At 47.4% G+C, this 23574-nt stretch overlaps 1 protein-coding gene across 5 annotated transcripts in view; it reads right to left on the bottom strand.

The window, feature by feature from the left end:
* Nucleotides 1-10831: 10831 nt before the first annotated feature.
* The window catches only part of Moca-cyp (nuclear cyclophilin protein Moca-cyp), a 44120-nt gene continuing 31377 nt past the window's right edge, over nucleotides 10832-23574 (bottom strand). For 2 of the 5 annotated variants that reach the window (XM_089549537.1, XM_089549541.1), the window contains 5 exons: nucleotides 22509-22929; nucleotides 17753-17821; nucleotides 16579-16926; nucleotides 14586-14644; nucleotides 10832-14203 (listed from right to left, as the gene is read on the bottom strand). In XM_089549537.1, the coding sequence (XP_089405663.1) occupies nucleotides 13414-14203; nucleotides 14586-14644; nucleotides 16579-16926; nucleotides 17753-17821; nucleotides 22509-22929 (1687 nt within the window). In that variant the 3' untranslated portion in view covers nucleotides 10832-13413. The remainder of the gene's footprint in view (nucleotides 14204-14585; nucleotides 14645-16578; nucleotides 16927-17752; nucleotides 17822-22508; nucleotides 22930-23574) is intronic. The other 3 variants (XM_089549539.1, XM_089549538.1, XM_089549540.1) reach the window with 3 other exon arrangements.

Raw genomic sequence — 23574 nt, forward strand, 5'->3', positions numbered from 1 at the left:
GTTTCGCTACGCCGTGACCATCCATTAAAAGTGAGGGAAATTAACTGTAAATCAGAAAAGTACAAGTCGGCTTTTTTTCCCAAGGTCTATAAGAGATTGCAATAGGTTCTCTGAAGAGGTAGCGTTAATTACGTCGTGTTATTTATTCTTTTCATCTCTGTGAATGCTGATGTTTGGCTGTAATGACGCTACTTTCGTGGTTGCATTGTATGTGTAGCAGTTCGTTACCTTTTTTTAGTTTGCATGATGTGTTATCCCCCCCCCCCCCCCCCCTTACTGTAATGCCACTTGTGGCGCTGTGAGTATTACAATAAATAGATAAATAACCGAATTTCGCCTGTGTAGCGCCCGCGTCACACTTGATCCCATTCTTAATGCATGCCCTCAGAGCAGCCCTCCTTCTCCGGACCTGCCGCTCTCGAGTCACGAACAGTGGGAGGCCACATTGCTCAGATCAGACCTGAACATCCAACTAGTCGTGAAAGGAGCCATCGAGGCCGCGGAGCACCAAGGGCTCAAGGTCGCCTGGCGAGGCTGCACCCCTACGTGCGTTAATTACGCTTAGTCGACGTAATGAAAGATTTTCCTCCTCCGCCTTGCGACATCTGAGCAGGCATCGCCATAATCCTCTGACCGACATCGGTGATGCGTGTCCAGACAAAGCGTATTCGAAATACTCAGTGCCACTTGGTGAACTACATGGCGCGTGGAATTGCAGGGGTGCTATCCCGGGTAATTCCAGGGATACCAAAGAAGACGCAAATTGCTCCAGTCGGAGTGAAACAACTGGCGCGACAATACGTCTCCATCTATGTATGGTGATTCGGAGGATGTTTATGTAGATAGATCAGTGACTAAGATCTCTTCAGCAGTATTGACATTGCCCAGAAGCTCCTTATGCTTCCAGTTTAGGCTCATGCATAAAACATCCGCTACGGCAGCAGAATTGGCCGGAATACGAAAAGCCATCCGCTATACTGTTCAGCAGACCGCAAAGCAATAGACTGTGCTTTCCAGCTCAACACTTTCACTAACGATCATTGGTACATACATGAAGCCAAGAACGTGAGAACAGCTATTCGGCGGCTTTGTGCTGTTGCCAGCAGGCGCATTTCAGAGCGGCCGTACGATAAGGTTTCAGTGGAAACCCAGCCATTGCGGCATATAGAGAAATGAAAGCGCTGTATGCGCAAATGAACGTGCAAGCTATAGGCTTGCGCATGCTGCTGGGATTTTGATCAAAACAGCATGCACGAGAACTGACGCTGCAGCCTTGCTGGCGCATTCCATGCAAGCTGCCATGCAATAGACGATATGCGAAATGCGCAGCGCCATCTCTCGGCGCTCCGAGAACTAAGTCCTCCATGTTGGCACGGTACAGAAAACGAAACCGCTGCCCAGCGTTGGGTTAAAACGGCTGCGCTTCGTTTAAAAAGTACAATGCCGATGCAGTGTTGCGCTACCCTCTCCATTGTGAAAAGACACTACGATGCGTGCCAGAACTAGGTGCGTTCCAGCTTTTCGCTTTTCTATTTCTTTACTCTGTCCCAACGTTTTAGTAACACAAAAGGCCATGCGAGGTATCATGTGTCAGCACGCGGATCAGTGCGCAGCTTTCGCTTTCTGCGCTGATTTTTGACAAATCTCTCGAGGTGATTTGCGCTTAAATTAAGATAAGGACCACAGCCTTTGTTGTCTCTGATCAAAATTAGAAGCCGATTTCGTGCATTTATCAACTCTCCGGTCAGGCGTGAATATATATAGACGCATACTTGAACAACGTAATAGAGAAGGTAATTTTTTTGAGCGGGCCAATCGCTCATGCCGTGGCGAAATAAGTTCACTCGAAGAACCATATGCCGATTACTGCTTAGTTTGCTACGAGTTCAGTAAAGTTTTTCCCGTGTTCGATTAGTTTTAGAAGGGCGAGCAAACTCTCTGGACCATACGCATATGTTATGCGTGTTAAGGAGTCTTTGTGAAGCAATACCCCCTACGTATAAAAACTGAGGTGCGAATGCTTTATTTCTTGAGGATTCCTATACCTTCAATATCTGCGGCGACGAAAATCTAAAAAGAAGAAGCGAATAATATAGCTACTTTATTATGAAGCATTTCTAAGCACGTACTTTCTAGTACGTGCTCTGAAAACGCGTTCTGAAAACGCTTCAGGCCATCAGATTTTATTATCGTTGTGGCAAGCTCCAACAGCTTGCTTCGCAACAAAGCCATTTGTCCAAGTTTGGGAGTAAGCTAATTAAGTTTCGGAAGCAACCCAACATGCTAATTTCGCCCCTGCACACACAGCTTGACCAGCGTATCGACTCCGTGCATATACCTACGTATACAGCTGTAGCATCTTTCTCTAATCAAGCCGCCGCGGTGGCTCAGTGCTTATCTGAAAAAAAAAAAAAAAAGCTGCGTCTTTGCTTACAATATTTTGAATTATATGTGCATGCCTACTTTCCTCTTGTTAATGTCGACTGACTGCGTCTTAAGCAGGACGCGGTTTCAACGAATTGTGGCGAAAATCAACCGACGCCGGGCTCTGAAACGGTGACCTTGAAAACCGCGGATGCGCATTGCACATTACAGTAAAGGAATCGAATTACGCAGCTGGTCGAGGGTCTTGTGTGATTATACTGCAATGCACGAAGCTCCTGGCGTCGGCGCGAACAAAAGTTCGCACTGTCACAAAGTTTGTCAACACACGTGCGCACTCACTGCAAAATAACCGCTCGCTACCCTACCAGATGAATTCGCGTCCACCTGGGAATAAAATAGCCATGATAATGCGTGATGCTTGAACTGGTGCTTTAATGCGAGCATTAAAACGAGAACAGCACACGGTCACGGTTCGACTTTCCAACCCACTTTCGAGTGCCGATTATTGCGATCATCAGCGCCAGACTTCAAGCGAAGCTAAGGACGCGGTAGGAGTAAGCTGGCGCTTATTGAAAGCACCTACATTTGGTGAAAGATCAGCTGTAAAAACAACGCAGCAGCTGAAGCTTGCCTGTTGAAATTCCACTCGCAAGAAGAAAGCGCGCATAGCAAACGATGCACCATCTCGACGAGCTCGTCCGAATCAAGATGGAAACCGGAAGTTGTGGGCGCGGTGTTGCCAGACCGCCAAGCAATTTCGCATATCGTCTATTGCAGTGCTACGTCAGCCAGCAACAGGACTGCATCTCACTTGGTGCAGGTTTTCGACATTTAATTATGTGAAACAGGCCCGAATATCCGTCTCTGACTCACGAGTGGGTACAATGCGAGGGTTAGTTACACTGCGGACAACGCCTGTGCACACGCGTGTGTGCGGGACCTGTGGGTGCGTACGTGGAGCTGTACGTAGACTGTACCATTAGGCAAGCTGCATGGCTATGCATGATTGTGATAGGTTGTGTTTGCGTGGAAGCCTGCCTCTGAAAAATGTGCCATGATGCGAGTCTGTGCGCAAGAAATCGGCCGCCTGTTCTATGCAATATAATCCGCGAGAGTGACGAGTTCCAGCCAGCATGTGCATGGACATCTCATTGCATTATGACTATAGTGAATTAGTATTCTGGTACACTATAATTATGACATTACCACCTTCCCTTTGCAATGTATATCTCTATATCTCTCCCTTTCCTCCGTGTGGAATAGCGGGCCAGGGTCACGTTTCCGTCGGCCAGCGTCTCCACCTTTCCTCTTAGTAAACTTTTATCATCATCAGCAGCTTGACCTCGCCCACTGCAGGGCAAAGGCCTGGGCTATATATCTCCAATCAGCCCGGTCCTTCGCCAGCTGCGGCCACGCTATCCCCACAGATTTCTTAATCTAATCCGCCCACCTAACTTTCTGCCGCCCCCTGCTACGCTTGCCTTCTGTTGGAATCCATCCGTTACCTTTAAGGACCAGCAGTTTTCTTGCCTTCGCGTTACATGACCTGCCCAAGCCCATTCCTTCGTCTTGATTTCGACTAGGATGTCATTAAAGGGACCATGAAAAGAATTAAAAGCCGCTTGTAAATGTTAGAAGTTATGCTCAGAAGCACTGACACCAAGTATGAGTCTTCGGATCTGAGCCGTCAATTTATTATGGCTTTTTAAAAATCGCGTTTTTTTTAAATTCGCGGGCCGTTTGGTGTCTTCGTAGGGAGCGATTTTGAAACCAAAACCGGGAAAACAGACGTCACTAGTCCCATGACGTCGGTAGGCCACCACACGCTGTCATTCGCTCGAGCCGCGGCAGCTACGACGTCACGGGCACACTTCCGGTAGCGGTGAAAATCGTCTGCTCGAGGCGCCGCGCGACCCCCTCGGGCAAGCGCGGGCCAGGGCATTGCCTTCACGCATGTTTTCAATTTACCTCTGCCGCCTCTTTCTGCCGGGAGTTCGGGAGCAAAGAAAGCGCCGAGACCGGAGAGACGCTGCCGACGCACGCTGCTCCTCGGGAGTGCGACAACCGGAAGTCGTAAAACGAACGTCAGCGAATGACGTATTCATGGGCGGAGTCAGTCCTGGAGCTGTTTTCTTTATTTTTTCTTGGTGATCCGCGTGTATGAGTTGAGGGGGGAGAGGAGGAGCGTGATTTTTAATCGTCTATAACTTCGTTGTTATTCATGCTAGCTCGAAAATTCTTTCGCTGGGGTGACGAGTGATGGATTGTCTATCTTTACGTAATCTCAATTAATTTGTTTCATAGTCCCTTTAAACAGCGTTTGTTCCCTCACCCATTCTGCCCGCTTGCGGTCTCTTAAAGTTACACCTATCATTTTCCTTTCCATAGCTCGCTGCGCTGTCCTCAACTTAAGCCGAACCCTTTTCGTAAGCCTCCACGTTTCTGCCCTATAGGTGAGTACCGGTACGATAAAGCTGTTGTATACTTTTTCTCTTGAGGGATATTGGTAAACTGTCATTCGTGAACCTGCCACATGAACAAACCAATTAGCAAATTTTACTCCTCCTTTATCCACCTTAGGCTGCAGGATTGGCGGGAAATTTAGATACAATGGGAAACAAAGCTGGGCATTATAATGCATACGGCGTCCGACGATGTTAAATTCTGCCCAGGAAAGAAATCGGTAGTCTGCCCGCTGCTATTACTTTTTTTTTCTTCCCAGCAGGTTCTCGCCGCGCAATCCTCGAAGTGACGCAGAGAGAGACCATGAGCATCACAATGAGGCTTAGCTATATTTACGACCAGTACTCGGTTAGTTTCAAGACGACGTTCCAGGAAAACGGTTTCCTATTGACCAGCAGTCTCGCTCGCGTACCCAGACAAGCGAGTTTTCGTCTGGCATTTGCGTATCTCTACGGCGCTACTAAACCGGCATGATGTGAGTGAAGACATGCATCGGAAAACCCGAGAATAGCGAGGTTTGATTGCGGAGCCGTGTGCCTTGTACAGAATAGAAACAGCGCCAGGCGACAGGGACAAGCGTCTAGTGAAGTTGCTCACTGTACCGTTTTTAACGCGAAAGCGTCAAGGCTCCCGTTCTGCATTAAGTCCGGCGTCGTCAGCGGGGTCGTCGTCGGTGTTGAGCGAAAAACAGGTGGCCAACCTACCACCTACGTCACGTGACCTTGTGACGTCATCACAAACTGTGGGCGCGGGTGGTTCCTCGAGAATAGCGACCTGGGTATCACAAGCCCCATCTGTGTCCGTTTGAAACAACCACCTGCCGCGGTAGTGGCACATAGCTTAACTGCTGCACCACTGCGCCAGGAGCTAGACTGGTATGAGGACTCGCCGCGATCAACGAATGTAAAGTATGGAATGAACTATTACGCATTTGTGAGCTTGTAAGCCGAACGTAGGCGACAGAGAGGGAGTACCTGCGCGGAAGGATCTCTGATGATATCGCATATATATTGTACTCTTAAGGGTAGGTTAAGTGTTCTGTGATGTTGAAAGAAAGAATAGTATCAATGACTGCGAAGTGATACGCAGAGAGGACCCCCAAGCCGCTGAAGGGACCCATTAACACAATCGCGTCATGCTCTTAAAGCGGAACTTCAGTGTTCCCTCAAGTTTTGTAGCAAGAGCTACATCACGCCAGCTCTTCGAGCCCTCAACGTGGCACCCCTTCAGCTCCGTGGCCTTGAGCCGGTTGGTCACGTGGTGCGGAGCAGTTGCTGCTGACGGCAGCGCGGAGCGCCGGCGAAACCGAGCTGCAACAGCTGTTCGCATGCGCCGTGTCGGGTTGGGGGGGGAGTGGAGAGGGGGAGAGGTGTCGCAGCTGTATATTTTTCACATAGTCAGCTACTGGCAGTTCAAGATAGTCCAACTGCAAAGAACAAAATTTCATGAGCAAGCATTTTCATTTCAATAAATAAATACATCAGTCAATTAATCAGTCAATCAATCAATCAATCAATCAATCAACCAGTCTGTAAATCAGTTTTATTTCACATCTTTCACATAAAAATACCAATAATCCGAGGGCAAGCAACAAAAAGCTAAGAAGCAGCCAAATATTTTTTTCTTATATATTTGCCTCTGCCATTTATGGTTTCGAGTGAACGGCTACGTTCTACCACAGCACATACCGTTTACGCCAGTGCCAGCCATATCAGTGTGCATGTGCAAATGGCTACGAGGCGTCAGGTCCACCTTGGAGGAAGGAAAGAACTCAGGAGAGGCTTTACGTCACATTTTTTGAAGCCAGCTCTTCCCTAAGTCAATCTCCCAGTAGGCACTGCAGCAGACGACGCCGCTGCGCCCAGCGTTACTACTGGCTGCGCCGTAGGCCAAAGACTCCCAGCAGTCCTTGTGAAAACGCGTGACTCCCGGCACACTTTCTGGCGTGCAGCTCGGATAGCAAGGGCCTGTCCCGAGTTTTCCTTCTTCCATGACCCATAGCTGGCCTGCACCTAGCCCGATGGGGCCATTTGCCCATGCACATTTGCGGATGGCGGTGAGCGGAAACGCTAGGTGGTGTGCACTATGCCTAGAACCTAAATTCGACCGCGGCGGTTGAATTTCTTTGGAGGAGAAATTCTAGAGGCCCGTGTACTGTGCGATGTCAGTGCACGTTAAAGAACCCCAGGTGGTCGAAATTTCCGGAGCCCTCCACTACGGCATCTCTCATAGCCTTAGTCGCTTTGGGACGTTAAACCCCATAAACCGAACCTAAAGTCAGAACCCCGACTGCCAAGCTATAGGGCTCGAGATCAATGATCCAGACTTCGCATTTCGTTCTCACGGGCAGGTAAACGTTCAAGCGCACTTAAATGTCTATCTTCTCACACGACAGGGCAATTCCATGAAAAACAACAGTACAGAAAGAACAGAGTTCAAACTTTTTTTGCTCTGGAGGCTATACGACAGCTGGTTTACTGACAAAAATGCAGAGCGATCGACCTTTTATTTTCAATCTTTGCCAAGTAAAGTAGACGTTTGAGGGTCACAGAAACGCGGCACTGACCTGACCGTGACACCATTCTCTTCCTGTATTTGACTTTTCTGTTCAGCATTAAATGAAATTCCTTGCTCGCCTGACATGACAGTGAGCTTTTGCGTTTCAATTTCCGGTTTTGATTACTTCCTGTCAGCTGCCCATGTGTGGTTCTGCTTTCGGACCCTTTCGTTTGTTTTTTTTTCCCCACACAGAAACAACGTATAGTGGGAAACTGCAATTTCTGCATTCCCCTTCCTGCCCCCCTCACCATTAGAATGTCAATTAAATCCAATTCAAATTTGTCTGATAATCTCTACCCCGACGTCAAATGCTTTCTTTCAAACAGTCTTTGTATCGAGGGGACTATCCGTCAAAGACAGTATTCTCAAATAAAAAAACTTTATGTTCTCGAAAGATGGCTGTGCAAATTCATGACCACATATACCGGGTGTTTTTTTTTAGAAGGTCCAAAATTTTTAAAGAAAGGTAAATTCCTTTAGATTTATTTTAACCCTGGGGCTATACTGAGGGCTACGGCGGACGCCAGGTAAGAGGCAAACTATTTTATTTAGTTCGCTGATTAACTGAATATGTTAATTAACTTTTATAATTTTTATTTTAGAGGATATGTTGTATTAGCAGAATTGGAGATCGTTTCCCAAACAATCCAGCCAAGGAAAAAAAATTTCATGAAAACCTTTTGCGCGCGTTACAAAGCGAGAAAAATTCAGGGGGACACTTTGTTCACCTAAAGTGCTTTGAGGCGAAAGCCTCAAGCGCAGTGTTGCTGCTTGTGTCACTGATGTGTTGTTGAGATGTTAAGCTTCGCCTCTAAGAGTGAAACGCGACAGCGTCTTGCAACGCGGTCAGGGAGTCCATAGAACGCCATCGCCCGTTCGCCTTGCTCGTCGGTAAATTGGATTTTGAGGAAAGGAAATGTACCTGTCTCACATACCTCGGTGGACACCTGAACCTCGCCGTAAGGGAAGGGAGGAAGATGGGAGTGAACGAAGACACCGTATTCACTAGACGCGCCTTTGTTCGTTCCAAACCATCGAGCTGGCATGGTGTAGTGTTCTCCAAGATATGGTATGTCATGAATGTGTTGAGCGCCTCGCGGATCAATATTCAAAGGATCCATCGGGTTTTTGCTGTATTTATTTGGGCGTCGACATGGGAAAGAACTAGTCGAACAAACTTATTCTTGCCCGTGAAGAGAGGAGGTCTCGGTCTTGTTTATTTATTTGTATGACAAATCGTGTCCCGCTTTATGTTTCTTCGCGACCAGAACGATATCTTTCTTCGCACAGTTATGCAAGTTCGTTTATGTCGATTGCTACCAGGAGTTGTAGTATGCTCTGTTGAAAACATGCGTGGTACAGTGAGAGGTTATCTGCGTGAAGTTGTGCTTGTGTACAGAATGTTACAAGTGCGATTTTCAATGCAGTACCTCTCCAATGTCACTAGAAAGAAATCTGTATAAAGATTTAATTGATTCAATGCTCCCTGTACCCATTTACCGATTGTCAAACTGTGGAGGCCCAGGAGCAGATGTGCTCAAAAGGGTTAAAAGAATGCCAGTTTACCTATCTTTGAAAACTTTCTTCTTTAACCTTCATACCGGAACTCTGTCGGTCAAAACATAGGTGCATGATAAAGGACTCTTTGTCCCTTGGTCAACAGATTGTTTTCTATGTAAAAAACCTGACACAATAGATCACGTGTTTTTAGATTGTTGGGATGCGGTTTTTTTTCTGGGATGTGCTTCAAAGAACCTTAAAGATTTACCGCTACACCCGCAAGGCATCAGGTTCTTACCGGTAGGAAAACAGGACATCCCTTATGACACTATTATGCTCCTTGGCCTCCATAGTTTATGGAAAACAAGGACACAATTCAACAATGCAGAAGTAGTTGTGAGATCTCCACGCGAGCATTTCATTGAAGGTGTCATACGTCTGAGGGAAGTGTATCAGGCACTGCCTGATCAGCCAACTTGGTTAAATGTGTTGGATGACTTGGTTGAACTGAAAAAATTTTAACCTGCCGTGTCAGTGCAAGTGTTGCTGACAAGTTTTACTTCTTTGTACCGTTGTGAAAATGCAATAAAGAAAAAAAGCTGGCATGGCGTAGTGGTTAGCATGCTCGTCTTGCACTCTGGAGACCGGGGTTCGATTTCCGAACTCGACCAATTTCTTACTCGGTTTTATTTATTTATCTGGCCTGACTAGAAAGGTTAATTAGGCTAATTAAGTTACCGTTGAACGGCCCCTCGCCGTTCGATGGCGTTCTACGTCACACCAGCGGTAACTCAGGACGTTCCACGTCCGCTGCTTACGAACGTGGGTGGTGCTGATGAACACTCTCAAGGTTAGGTTATTTGTAAACATAAATACCAGGTTTGACAGCCGTCGCCGTAGCTCAGAGGTAGAGCACCGGACGCGTAATTCGGAGGTCGTGGGTTCGGATCCCACCGGCGGCATGTGGTTGTTTTTTCTTCGGCTTTTCTAATGCTTTAAGCGACAACATATTCAGTAATATTCTTACTTGATCAACACCACAAAAAAAAAATTAATAAATTAAAAAATCCCGTGCTCCTTGGTTTCTGTGGCTGTTGGCTTCTCTCATATTTATAAACGAGCCCCTCATTCCCCTTCCCTTGTTTGCTTACACTTACAAGCAGACATTTTTGATGCCCAAGATGTTATCATCACATGTGTCACCCCACTGGTGATGAATTTCAAGCAGAGATAACTGATAAGCACACGCCATTCTTAGAGCAAAATTGTTGCCGGTTTCATTACCCAAAGCCCTTCCAGTGCGAATCAGGGCAATACGACTTCTCCAAAACCGACAGCACTGCCATCTGGCTAATCCAAACTTACCGAGTGGCCACAAAATTCAAAAACCAAAACTAGAAGACGGCACATACTTCCATTTCGGAGGATAAAAATTGACGAACCTTAGAATTAAAATGCATGTATGAATGTGTGGAAATCGCAGAATTTACACACACCTGTCGTGGATACACCGTCAGTATCTTTTCAAATGCAGCTCATGCAGGCCACATTGATCAGGCGACTCCGATTCATGTAGTGGTGGGGGAGGCGACTCCGATTCATGTAGTGGTGGGGGAGATGTGGTGGTTGCGTGGAAAAGAAGGTATCTCACTCAAGGTGGACACCTGAACCATGCTTTGAGTAATGGGGGAAGGTGGGCTGAAAGGAGGAAGACAGCGAAAATCCCCCCCCCCCCCGTGTGGGGCTCCGGATAAATTACAATCACCTGGGGTTCTTTATTGTGCATTGACACAGCATAGCACAAGGCCATTTTTGCATTTCACCTCTACCAAAGGCGGCCACCGCGGCCGGGATTCGAGCCAGTGACCTTGATGCATGTGGACAGCAAAGCAATGGGTCTGCAGTAAGTGAAACGGGCAAAAAGAAGAATGATGATCTCTTTAATTCCACGGACGTTGTGAATTCACAATCACATGAATGCACAGATGTCAATCCATTGTGTACAGTGCATGAAGGTATGAAAATCACACAAACAATGCACACTCCTTCCATCATACTATGTTGCGTTACTCCATGTCAGAACCAGCTGAATTTTCTGGAGCTAATAGCTGTACATGCCCCTCCACAATAACAGGTAGGTCTACATAGTTTTGATCCCAACCAACATCTACATCCAATAACTTTGGAAAAGTCACCAGCCAGCCTACCAACATTTTTACACAAATAAGTCTGCCATATTTTGTTACAGCAAGCAGCCATAATGAGCAGCGCAACTAGTATGATAAAAGAGCTCTGGGAACAGGAAAGAAACAAAAAAGGCATAGAGAGCAAATGCGACAAATATACAGTCTGGTAGAAAAAAAAAGAAATGAAGGTTGAAGGGGGTTGCAGAGTTAATCCTCCTCATCCTCTTTAAGGAAACCGCCGCTAAACTGCAGCTCTGCAGTCTCTCACATGTGATGTAAAAGCCACGCAGTGTGCTGGGTCAGAAAGAGCCTATTATTCTCTCTTGCTACAAAAAGAACCTTGCTTGCACCGTATTAGGCATGCACTCCAAGCTTTCAGGTGTACCATAAAGGTGCAGCCAGTCAGTGCACTTAAGGTTTCACACAAACACAGACATGCAAAGCACTGCGGCTCTCTTTCAATCCATCTTCATGATGCTAGCCTTTTAACCAAGCAATCGCACAGCACAAATACCTCACAAAAGAGTAAGAAATGATGTGACATGGTTTGTGTGCTGTAGGAAGCATCAAGACAGGGAAGCAGGCATGGAAGCTTACTCTATGACTGCTTTATGCTTTTACAAACATGCAAGATCTTTATAACAGACCACTTACAGGCAAGATTTCCTTTGGACACGTAATTCATGTTCCCATGAGAGGCTCACACCTTCATTCAACGGCGCATGTACTAAGCCTGTTGCCCAGAAAAATGTGTCAAATGAAAAAGAACAATAAGGTGACCTTTAGGCTTTCCAAAGAATTTTTAAACTGTGCAAAAAGCATTCCGTAAAACAAGCACAACTGTTGTTTCAGAACAGCAGCCCGACTGCTAGCTAAAGCTTAAGATCATGGCTTTAGACCGCAAGGTATGTGCCACGAATGGTCCTACTACTAACACCGAGGGCACAACCCGCATCCTGCGTTTTTGGCAGCCCCCATAACAGATGTATCACTGATGCACAGGGAAGGCAGTACCAGAAAGTTAATCTTGGGTTTTTACACATCTTTAAAAAGCATCCAGGCAACAAATGGAATAACTGACGAGACAGACTTTTTTTCAGCATTCTTTATGATATTTTTTTTTCATCATCACTACAGGCTACCCATCATCTGACTACCATAAACAGGTAAAGTTTCATGGTCGAAATATAACTGATGAACACACCTCTTGCCAAGAAGGGATCACAAAACATGAAGCCTTCAGTATTCAGCAAGACAAATGTGAGCTTTCAGTATTCAACATGACAAAGCCGAGCTGCAACATGAATGTCATGTACCCTTAGCTGACACTTTTTTCCATAATAAGCTTCAGCAATATTCCCCTTGCAAACTCCCTATCACCATAATCCAGATGCAAACCAAAATTCCCAACAAAACTTTTTTTGTATACAGTGGCTTCCTTTTATACATACTGCATAGTGACTCCAGTTTAAGGACTATTTTATCAATGCCAAGATTAGCAACAGTGTTTGCTTGGTTCATCTTCGGAGCCTCCCCAATTAACAACGGAAAGGTACCAGAGATACAGAACTTTAACCTAGAGGCCATTCAGGTATTGGGCATATTCTGTGCATGCAAACCATCACTACATAAAACAATCTTGCTTAGTACACTACTAATACCTTGACTGGGCACCCACTGCACATGGATTCAATCTACACTGTCCCTACTAGAAACGACAGTGCAAGGGTTTCTTAAGGGACCCATGCCTTTCACAGAAACCATGGCATTCACAGCACATTAACTGTTACTTGCATTTTATGCTTAAAGTGAAGGAGGTTGGGGCATGCTCCAGGAAATAATGCATCATTAATACAATCTCTAAACATAAAAACAACCACACCAAAAACAACATTCGAATGAAAAGTCACCTCTGCGAATAAGGAAAAGAACACAGTCAAGTGCAATGAATGAAGATCAGAGAAAAATGAGAGCACAAGAAAACAATGGCAATCTTCTTTGTACACTCTCTCAAGTCGCCCTCTAAGCTAAGCCATTGTCCAAGAGTCAAGGGCTGAACCGTTTTCAAGCTCGCAAGCTACAACTTCACCTTTTATCAGCTCCTGCCCACTCTAGACAAACAGCACTTGCTTGAAATGAAGAACAACCGACCTGTTATTTATGGCTGCCTCGTGTCTGCACTTGGAGCGAATTGTGGCAGCAACCCCAAGCAAAGCTGGAACATGGGGAAGTTAATTCACTGCCTCAGGAACACACCAATTCCGCAGCACCAATGCTGTTCCTTCCTCAACCTCCTCGATCGTTGTCAGGATTCCACTTTTCAATCGCTACTGCTCGACCCGCTGGAGCTTGACCTGTGGCGCTTGCCTGAGCGGCCTGACTTCTTTCGCCGACCACCGCGGCGGCCACCACTGCGGCTGCCACTGCTAGAGCTTGAGCTGGAGCTCGATGACCTCGAACTAGAAGAGGACGACCGCCTGCGCCGTCTTCGGTGGTCCCTGCGTGAGCTGCCCCCTCCACGTGACTCATCCGATGATGAGGCACCCTTGCTGCGGCGTCGACCTCGGCCACCCTTGGTTCGCCGTCTGTCCCCATCAGACGATGACGACGACGATGATGATGAGGATGACCGTCGGCGACGCCGTTGTGACGATGACCGGTTTCGAGCCCTCTTGTGACTGCGCGAGCGTGAACGTGATGATGAAGGAGAATCACTCTTGCCTCGCCGTGACGTCTCCCTCGGTGTCTTAGTGGGCCGAGAACTGCTCGACGCCGCAGTGGCAGTGGTGGTTGAGGGCTGCTTGCTCACAGTTCGCTCAGCCCTACCAGCGGCGTCTTCTTTGGCCTGGTTCGCGCGATCAGACCTGGAGGATGACGAGGCCCCCGAAGATGGCTTCGCCGCAGGTGGTCCTTTGTCCGCTTGGTCTGCTTTTTGATTGGGCTCCTTAGTTGCAGCAGACGGTCTAGATGCTGATGACGACTGCAACAATGACTGTGACGCGTGGTTTTGCTGCTTTGATTCCGCAGGCTTTGACGAGGAAGGTGCATTCTGCCACCTGCTGGAAGAGGATGGTGTTGGTGTTGCACCAGACGCACTTGATGAACCCATGCTACAAAAGGGAAGGGGGGGGGGGAGCCAAGACCGGAGTCAGATGCTCTAACCATGGAGATGCCAAATGCAATGCATTAGCAACAGCTCTCACTTAGCGTTGAAGCTTAGTGCCCTCAGTTTATCACCAGCCCAAATCAACAAAATAGAGTCATGATCGGAACATACTCCAGGCCACTGTGTGCAGCTTTCAGACTAGATTATTGCCGTTGTCATTTAAATAACACTGCTGCTCAATGCGATGTACTGCCGCAAGATATTTCCTACAAACTGATATTGCCCTTAACTGTCCTTCCTATTACTACATCTTAGGACAATTCCAAACAAAGGGCTGAGACTAAAGGCCCCCAGACCAAGCAGACAGCCAAAGACACAGAACCAACCTGCTCCACTTGACTTGTGTCAGGGGCACAGAACTGGCAGTGTTGAGGCCCGAAGATATCTGGAACAAAGGCCACACAGAAGCAGGTAAGCAGCAAGTGATGAAATTTTTCACTAACCGGTAATGACCCAGTAGAACTTAGAAGTCATTACACTGAGCTGCATTCTTGAGTTCTGACTGGCAGCGTATTTGGTACACGCGTTTACATATCACAGAACTATGACAAGAGTGCAATCAACTTGTGACTAGGTTGATTCCTAGCAGAGTGAGCAAATACTGTGAAGTCCACTTATAACAATACTGGTTATAACAATATATCGGATATAACAATGGTCAGTCATGGCACCATCAGCTTTGCCATGTGTTCTATGGTAAAATAAACTGCTTAGGGCAATGCTGTTAAGGCACATTATTGGTTATAACGATTAAATCTGGTAATTGAGTGTCAACCACGTCAACCATTATAGAAAAAAAAACAAGGAAATGCTACAACCACATCATCAAAACCATGCTTACAACACAAAAGCGTGCACGTGTGGGGCCGACCAATGGACTAAGCTGGCGCAGCAATGCCACAATAGCAAAAGAGGCAGGCGTCATCACGTCAGGAGAGCTGCTGCATTGCTGCATTGGCTACGCACACCCCAAATCAGTCTGAGCAGTGCGCGTGCATGCAGCCAGCGCCGGTTTTTTTCTCTTGTCAGCTGTCACCACAGCCTTAGTTCTGCATGCTTCTTGAATTTCCCATAAGAATGATTCCTGTGACGTGGAGGTGCGCGAAGCTCCTGGTGGCGCAGTGATGGCGGTGCTTTGGTCATCAGTGAACATTGTTCCGGTTTCCTGAAGTTCGAATTAACAAGCTTTTACAGGCATTAGAACAATCAAATCCCTCCAGGTCCTTCCTGTCAATAAATTCTCTAAAGTTTGTCATCTTTTATTTTTTGTTCAGCACAACCCTGTTATAACAATTATTGGTTATAACAATGGTATTTCCATGGCACTTGAATACTGTTATAAGTGGGCTTGACTGTACTGTGAAGTGAGCATGGGAGCTGATGGAAAGCTTATAGGTGGTGAACCAAAAGCTTGTTCAAGCCATCTACTTCTGAACACAAAGCTTCTCCAACAATTTCACTGTCACACAAAAGGAAAAAGAATAGGACTTGCCAGCAGCACCTACACTGATATCTTGTTCACAAAAGAAGTTGTCCTCATGACAAAATATAGTGGTAATTAGTTACAAATATTTCTTTACCAAGATTGACCCTTCTGGATGAAACTAACCATTTTGGTTCATGTTTCCCAGAAGCACAGCAGGTCAGAACCATACAAAGTAAAAATTTACTACACTGAGAGAAAAATAAATCTTTACTACTAAAATAGGAACAAGTAAAAAAATTTCTATGCAAAAAATTGTTTTACACACTCATCTACATCCTACAATGCATCAAAAATGCAGTGTTGAAACTGCTTTACTCAGGGCAACTAGCAATTGTTTTACAGCAGTTTTAAGCTTACTGATGATTATGCAGTTACCTTATGATGTGGCTCAGAGCTCAATAATTATTAAAACTTATTTCGCGCAGTTGTTTTAAACTTATATTACAGTGTAAATGCAGCTGACTTTTGACAATTCGTACTTGAAAGGGACAAAAATTTGTTATAACAGAATCATATGGAGCCTTTTTAATACGCTCGATGTTGACGGGTTCAGAGCATCAGTAAAGATGGACCAGAAGTTCGGATCAAGTGACGTTGAATTAATGGGAGTCCACTGAATGGCAAGCATGGCAAGCATGTAAATTATGAAGTACTATTAGCTCCAGATATTGAAAATGGTGCATGAAAAATCGCCGCCTTTTTGCTATCTTTTCGCACTGATCCGTCGTTCTTGACCGTTCGCCAAAGCGCCAGATGGTGCGCAGCGAGCGAGCCAAGTGGAAAACTACACAGTCATCCCCTTTGATTCGCAGTACTCGCTGTGCCTTGCCCACCTCGTCCGGCTCCACACCCGGCGGAAGTGGCTCCGTTGGATCGAGCAGCTGCGCCAGGGGGAGCCTCGAGCGAAGAACCGCTGAGGCTGCCTCTTCGACCGCAGCTTCCACAGCGCCCCGCGCAGGAGGCGGGTGCTCTTCAAACTTGCGATGCGGACGCGACGACGTAGCTGATCCCGCCTGAGCCGATGACGACGACGACGTGGCACCCTTCTCAGCAGAGGCACGCGGTGCTGTTTGCTGCCGGCCTGTCGTGGTAGAGGATGCAGCCGTGCTGCCATCAGACTTGCTGGCCCGATGATTCGTCTCTGCCACTGCTTTGGACGCCGCCTTGCCAGAGGACGAGCCCTGTTGGAGGAGCACAGAGCACACGCACTTAAAGTCTCGCTGCGTTATTTCCTGCTCTCCTACACTTCGTCAGTCCACTCAACAAAGTGTCACGACAGCAAGAGACAGAGAGTGTACCGCAGCTGTACCAGAGACGGGTGCGCAGCAGGTGGTTTGAGGCGCAGGTGTGCACAGAAGCAAACGGGACGCACTATTAAACAGAGCACAGAAAGAGAAGAGGCCCAGAAAGTCCCAAGCCCAAGACCCCGTGTTGAAACACTGGTCCCTAGAATTAGGCTTTACTTCCTCACCAAACTTAAACTTGACCTTCGAAGAATCACCCCTTCTCTACCCCCTCCCTTCAACTGCAGGACAAACTATGGCATTCTAACAAATACTCAGGGGTCACCTGACTGCAATCAAGATATAAAATGCCTACATGCATGGCAGCATCACCAGTGCGGCTGCCCACAAAGACACCGTGACTCCCGGTACCACTAGAGCCAACGTGAATTAGGACTATGAAACATAGCGCATTCACACCTCTCTGTGCACAAACTTGGAAATGATAGCTACCTGCGGGCAACAGATCAGCGAGTGCGCGTTAAACCATGCATGTGTTCTTAAGAACATTAATAAGAGAAACAAGAGCCACAAAAGGCTAAATGAGCCCATGAAGATGCTTGCCACCCGGTCACAGGAGCCCACTGGCACTACTACTACGCCACGCCAGGGAACAGCTTCCCCGGCTGCATGCTCTCGTTCCCTGCACTGTCCCCAAGAAGTGCATGCATTAATTAGTCAATGCAAACCCCGGCACACACGCAAAAATTCAGAAGCTTCTCACTTGTCGTCTCGGAGCACTAGAGTCATGCGTGGAGCGCGAGAGGTGTGACCTCTGCTGTTGCTTGTCTTTCTGGAATCAAAGGTCCATCATGAGGCTCTTAATTTTCCTTTCTTTTTCCATCCTTTAGAACAAAACAAAACAAATGACAGAGAAGTGAAATGTAATAAGCTCTAAAGTTGGGCTGGTTTGTTTTGTAAAGCTGGCACGTTAGAAGCAACGCGACTTCAGGAACAGAAAGAAAGGACAACACAAGTGCTGACTACAAACTAAAGTTATTTTTTATTGTGCTCATTGTTAACGGGAAGGTTCCCATGCAAAGTGCGTTTTTCATTGCTGTAATCATAAGAAAGCGTCAGTGCAGCCAAGCATGACTGGGAGGAAAGGGAAGCCGCAGGATTGCGATAACGTCACCACCCCGTGCATACAGCCCGTGCCTTCCACCCCAGACTAACTTTCCCTACAACAAAGTGACTGTTACCGAAAAAAAGTATTTTTTTTGTGTGTGTAGTCATTTTACATCCATGCTGTATTAATGTATAATATTTATGCCGTGTTATCCCCACCCCTCATGTAATGTCCCGAAAGGGACCTTTAAAGAACAATAAATAAATAAATAAATGCAGCCAAACGCATCAGGGGGAAAGGGGGGCAGGGGAAGTGCAGGGGAGTCCGCACAGGTCGCATCTCTTTGCATGTAATCACCATCGCCTGCTAGCTAGGGCTGATTTTCAGCATCACCAGTTATGTCATCACCTTTTAACTTTCCTACTTAAAGATTGTGAGTAGTTAAAAAGAAAAGATGTTGCTTTTCTAACACATCTGTTTTGTTTTTTCCTTGCTTTTCCTTGATATATTCTTCCTTTGCACGCTCATTTTTTCTACCTTTCAGTGGCCCATCAGAAAAATGCATTATCGTCATGCTAGTATGCTCTGCCGACTCTCAATCGTTTGGTATAAAAATTAATTGCATTAAAAATATTTTTCAGATGGTCACTACTACCGTATTTACTCGAATCTAGGCCAGCCTCGATTCCAGGCCGACCCCCAAAATTCAGAAGGTCAGAAAATAAAGTAAGTTTAATGAAAAAAAGGCGTCGACTGGGACTAGAACATGCATCTTATTACGCTTGCGACGCTCGTCGTAGCATGTCCAATGCTCATTCATCGTCGTCTTCAACGACATCACTGTCCTCTTTGTAGCTGGCTTCTTCACACGGAGTTTGGCTGGAATTTCGTCCCATGCCACGGCTACACACTTCGCCACTTGGCTAGCACACTTGATGCAACCGGTCAGTGTGAGCTGATGGTCTTGCAGCAACAGCCTGTCGTTGTAATGCTTCCATAGCCTGCCTTTAAGCGGCTTGTTGATAGCAACGTCGAACGATTGCAGCTGGCTCGTTATACCTCCAGGTATTACCACAATGTCCGTACCGCATTCCAAAAGCACTGACTTCACAGCATCTGTCAAGTGGCCGCGGTAGGAGTCAAGAGCCAGGAGCGACTCCTTGAACAACAGGCACGGCACAGCGTTGCCAAATGGTCTTCATCCAATCTCCGATAAGGGCACCACTCATCCATCCATTCTCAAGAACGCGCATGAAGACGTTTTTAGGGAAAACTTCTCCGCCTGGAAGCGTCTTCCGCTTTAAAATGATGTAGGGCGGCAGTTTTCGCCCATCGGCCATGCAACATGGTAATACAGTCGGCGACCGATTTTTCGGACTCGGCGGGGCCCGAAAAATGGTCCGAATGATCGAACAGTCCGAAAAATCCGTGAACTTCAAAAATAAACTTTTCTGCAAAAAACCGGCTCTCAAAATCATGAAAATCGTCACTACCCATGTTTTCTGCCTACTAGCGATAATATTAGACTCTATCTGAGTCATAGCCATGCTTTCTTCAGGTCCACACCCTATCACATCTTTATACCAGATAGTGCGACGCGGCCGCGGTCATGCCGCGAATGAATGCATTCGTTGTGCAAAGCAAGAACAGCCAGTTTGCATGGGGCAATGACGTTCGCGAAGACGCGAAGACCAAAAGGTAACCCATGGGTTAGCGCGCCTCCGAATGCAGCACCCCCCGTCTACCGCGTGCGCTGCCTCGCACCGCGGGGTGCGTCGCCCGAGCCACGGCGGACGCTGCAGCTGTCCCGCTGTACCATTTTCAATGCGATCGCACGCCCTTTGTAAGCGATCTCGATGGCAATGGAGAGCATCTCATTACCTCAAATGGCAACGATAGAGAACAAATAACCAAGCCTATTCCAAGCCAGTCCGATTGCGCCCACCGAGCCAATTCCGTTTAAATCCAAGATGGCGCCTTTCACGGTGGCTGGTTTGAAAAACGATCACCACAATATTGCTGGCGTCTATTTCAGTCCGAAAATTTAGAACTTTTAGACTCCGCAAAGTCCGAAATATTGGTCGTGAAAATGTATACGTTTCTATGAGGTGCGCAACGATTCCTCAGCGAAGTCCGAAATATCGCACTAATCCAAATTATTAGAGTCCAAAATATCGGTCGGCTACTGTATGTTGCTTCTTGTATTCTTGTACTCAGCAATTCTTACACGACTGTTTTGCGACCTTCTCATTGACTATGTATGCCACAGGCATGTTGAAGTACACCGGGGTCTGATCGGCGTTGCCGATTTGGCCCAGCCTGTACTCCTTCTCCAGCCGCTTCTTGATGACGAAGCGCTGGAATGCCACCAGGTTATCCTCAAAGTCAGGGGGTAGGTTTTGGCGCACAGAAGTCCACCGTCGCAGGCTGAAACCAAAATGCTTCATGAAACGAGTGACCCAGCTCCTGCTGGCCTTGAATTGGGTCTGTGCGATGCCTCTAATGCTTGCGGCATCCTTCACCTTCACCTGTATTATCTCCGTTGTCACGGGCATTGCACTTTCCCTTTGCTTCCTGACAAAGTCAGCGACATCCTTCTCCACCTCATGGTGCTGCCCGCTACAGTAAAAGCTCGTTAATTCGACACTGACGGGACCGCGAAAAATTGTCGAATTATCCGAATGTCGAATTATCGAATGAACAACAAAAAACAATGTTTGCCGCAACAAGACGTATACCTTTAGTTGGCAAGGAAATCTGTAATCACCGTCCGCTTTTTCGAGCGAATTTGAGCGACTACGATAGCTCTAACAGCTGCCAGGTGCTCCGCGGCACACGCGCCGTCAGGGATTTGTTCACAGAAGTCCTCCCGCATGGACAAGGCTTCTGCGGCTTCTTTCACCGTGCACTTTGGCATTTGGTGCAACTGCTCACAATCGTAAATCGTCGTCGTTGTCAGCGCCTGTCACTTCAATTATTTCATCCTCGGTCAGCTGACAGGACACAAAGGCGAGGCGGCGCGCAGGCCCTGCGCGCTACCCACCGGAAAGCAGCGCGGGGAGGAGGTGAAGGGAGCGCCGCCGCTCCCCGCTTATCTGTTTTTTCAACCAGCGTCTGCGGGGACGGCGTTGTTGCTGGGACACGCTGTCTTAACTTTCCTCTGATCTTTTAACTCTCCTCTTATCTGCACGGGGACTGTGGACGGGTGTCTTATCTTTTCTCTATCTTTTTCTCTGATCTTTTAACTCTCCTCTATCTGCACATGGCAGCGGTGGTGGCTGAGCCAGTAGGCAATCCCTTGCGATTTCCTTTCACCCTTCTCTCAGTCGCAACAAAACAGCAACAACAAGTAGCGCAGTAAACACGCTGACAAAGCGCGCATTTACCAAAAAAGGCGCCGTAAATAACCGTGATAGCGACTGCTGCGACAGAACAAAGCACAAAAAAAAAAAAAGAGCTAACTCGCTTCCTCGGATGGATGGAGGGATGGATGGATGATATGACCATAGGGATGGCCTATCAGCTGTACAGTAGCGCCGCTCATGGCAGTGTTTTTTTCTTTTTGCTCTCGGCACACCGGCTTGGCGGGCTGCGGAGTGAAGTCGAATTAACCGACGCACGGCAGAATTTGTTCGAATTAACGAGAGTTTCGCCCCATAGACTCCTATGTATAATTGTAGGGACCTCGCGCGCGCGTCGAATTATCCGATTTGCCGAATTAACGGGGGTCGAATTAACGAGCTTTCACTGTACTGGGTCCAGTGAGGGCCATTCACTTTGCAGAGCAGCTGAAAAGACCGCTCTGCTGCTTCCGCCACTGGCGCTCGTTCTTCTCATCCACGCCGAAGTCGCACTGGGCTTGTAGGTTTCAAGTTCTTTCCGCCTCCAAAACTACCTTCCACTTAAAAGCCGTGGTGTGATGGCATTGCTTGGTGGGCGCCATTGCGCTGCGAACATGGGCGCTTCTCAAGGTCACTCGGCGACGAACACAAGCAAGCACAGAACGAGACCTTTGTTCACAACGTCCGACCAAGCAAAATGGAGCCTGCAAACCTGCAGGCTGCTGCAAGTCTGTGTCTGTGGCCACGAGGTGGCAAGGTGGTGTTGCATGTCTAGCGGTTGCGGGCAAACTGCATCCTCAAATCTAAGCCGACCCCTGACTTTCGTAAACGATTTTTTAAAAGAAAGTACCGGCTTAGATTCCAGTAGATACGGTACTGATCCACTTAAAATGGAAGGACCTTTTTGCTATCCAGAATGTCCTGCAAGGGACCCTTCAGGAATAATAGAATAAATATGGGATATTGACATGTGGCCCACTACACCAACAACGGAAGACCACAAGACTCACAAAGGTACCTCCTACAGCCATAGCAATAAAACAAAAGCACGCAAGAAAATGAGGTCTCACCTGGTCACGAGGAGACTTTGCCCTGTTCTCTCTGTTCCGCTCCTTGTCAGCTGCTGTCGGGGCGTCTTGACGCCTGGAGGCTGGCTTGCCAGCACTCTTTTCTTCCCCTGGCCGCCGCCGCGATGACCGGTCCCTTGGTGACCGTGACCGCCGCCGTGGCGAGCGCTCCTCCTTGAAGGCCCGTTTGGGGTGTGCCTCCTCTTCGAACTTGCGCTGCCGCCGCCGCGGGTGTTCGCCGGCGTCGGGAAGTGGATGGTTCTCGTCTTGGCTGGTTCGATGCGGTGACCGCTGATTCAAGTCGCGGTCACGCCGCTCTCGGCGGTCTCTGTACTGGTCGCGGCCTCGGTCGTGATTTCGGTCATGGCCGCGGTCTGCATTGCGGTCGCGCCTCTCTCGCCGTTTATCCAAACTGTCTTCTGGGCTGTACAAAAAGAAAAGAAATGAAGGGGGGGTTGCAGGAGAATCCGGTGAATCAATGCAGCACAAGAGCTTTAATGCACTGCAGCGGAACAGTTGTCAGATAAGCAAGCACTCCATTATGAAAAAAATGAAACTTCTGAATATCAATTTCACAAATGAAATATGAACTGAATAACAAATTAAACAATTTCTATTCAAAACTGATTATTTGTAAAGCCCTAGATTATCAGTGGCCACAACCTTTTCTTAGCTTCACTTATATTTCCAGTTGAGATTTGCAAATATAGTCGACAACCGAAAATTCGGACGCCTGATTTTTCGGACATGCTTGATTATTCGGACTTTTTTGCGGCCCCGCGACATGGCCCGTACAGCCAATGTGTAAGAGCGCTTGAAATTTCGGATGCACCGCAACTGACCACTCGATTTTTCGGACCTCGTTCACACTCGCCGCCAGTACCCAAGCCGCCATAAATGTGCACAGTGGAACCTCATTAATTCAAACTCCAGGAGAGATCGAAAACTTGATCAAACAAAACGAAATTCAAGCTGAAAGGGAGCCTCTTAACTTGCGACGCTGAAATTCTGCGCGAGTCGGCACATTGCGCTCGCTTGTTTTTGAATTCGTACTGTTCTTGAATGTCTT

The sequence above is a fragment of the Amblyomma mixtum genome, chromosome 6 (genome assembly GCF_055824585.1).
Source record: "Amblyomma mixtum isolate Tamu chromosome 6, ASM5582458v1, whole genome shotgun sequence".
Lineage (NCBI taxonomy): Eukaryota > Metazoa > Arthropoda > Arachnida > Ixodida > Ixodidae > Amblyomma > Amblyomma mixtum.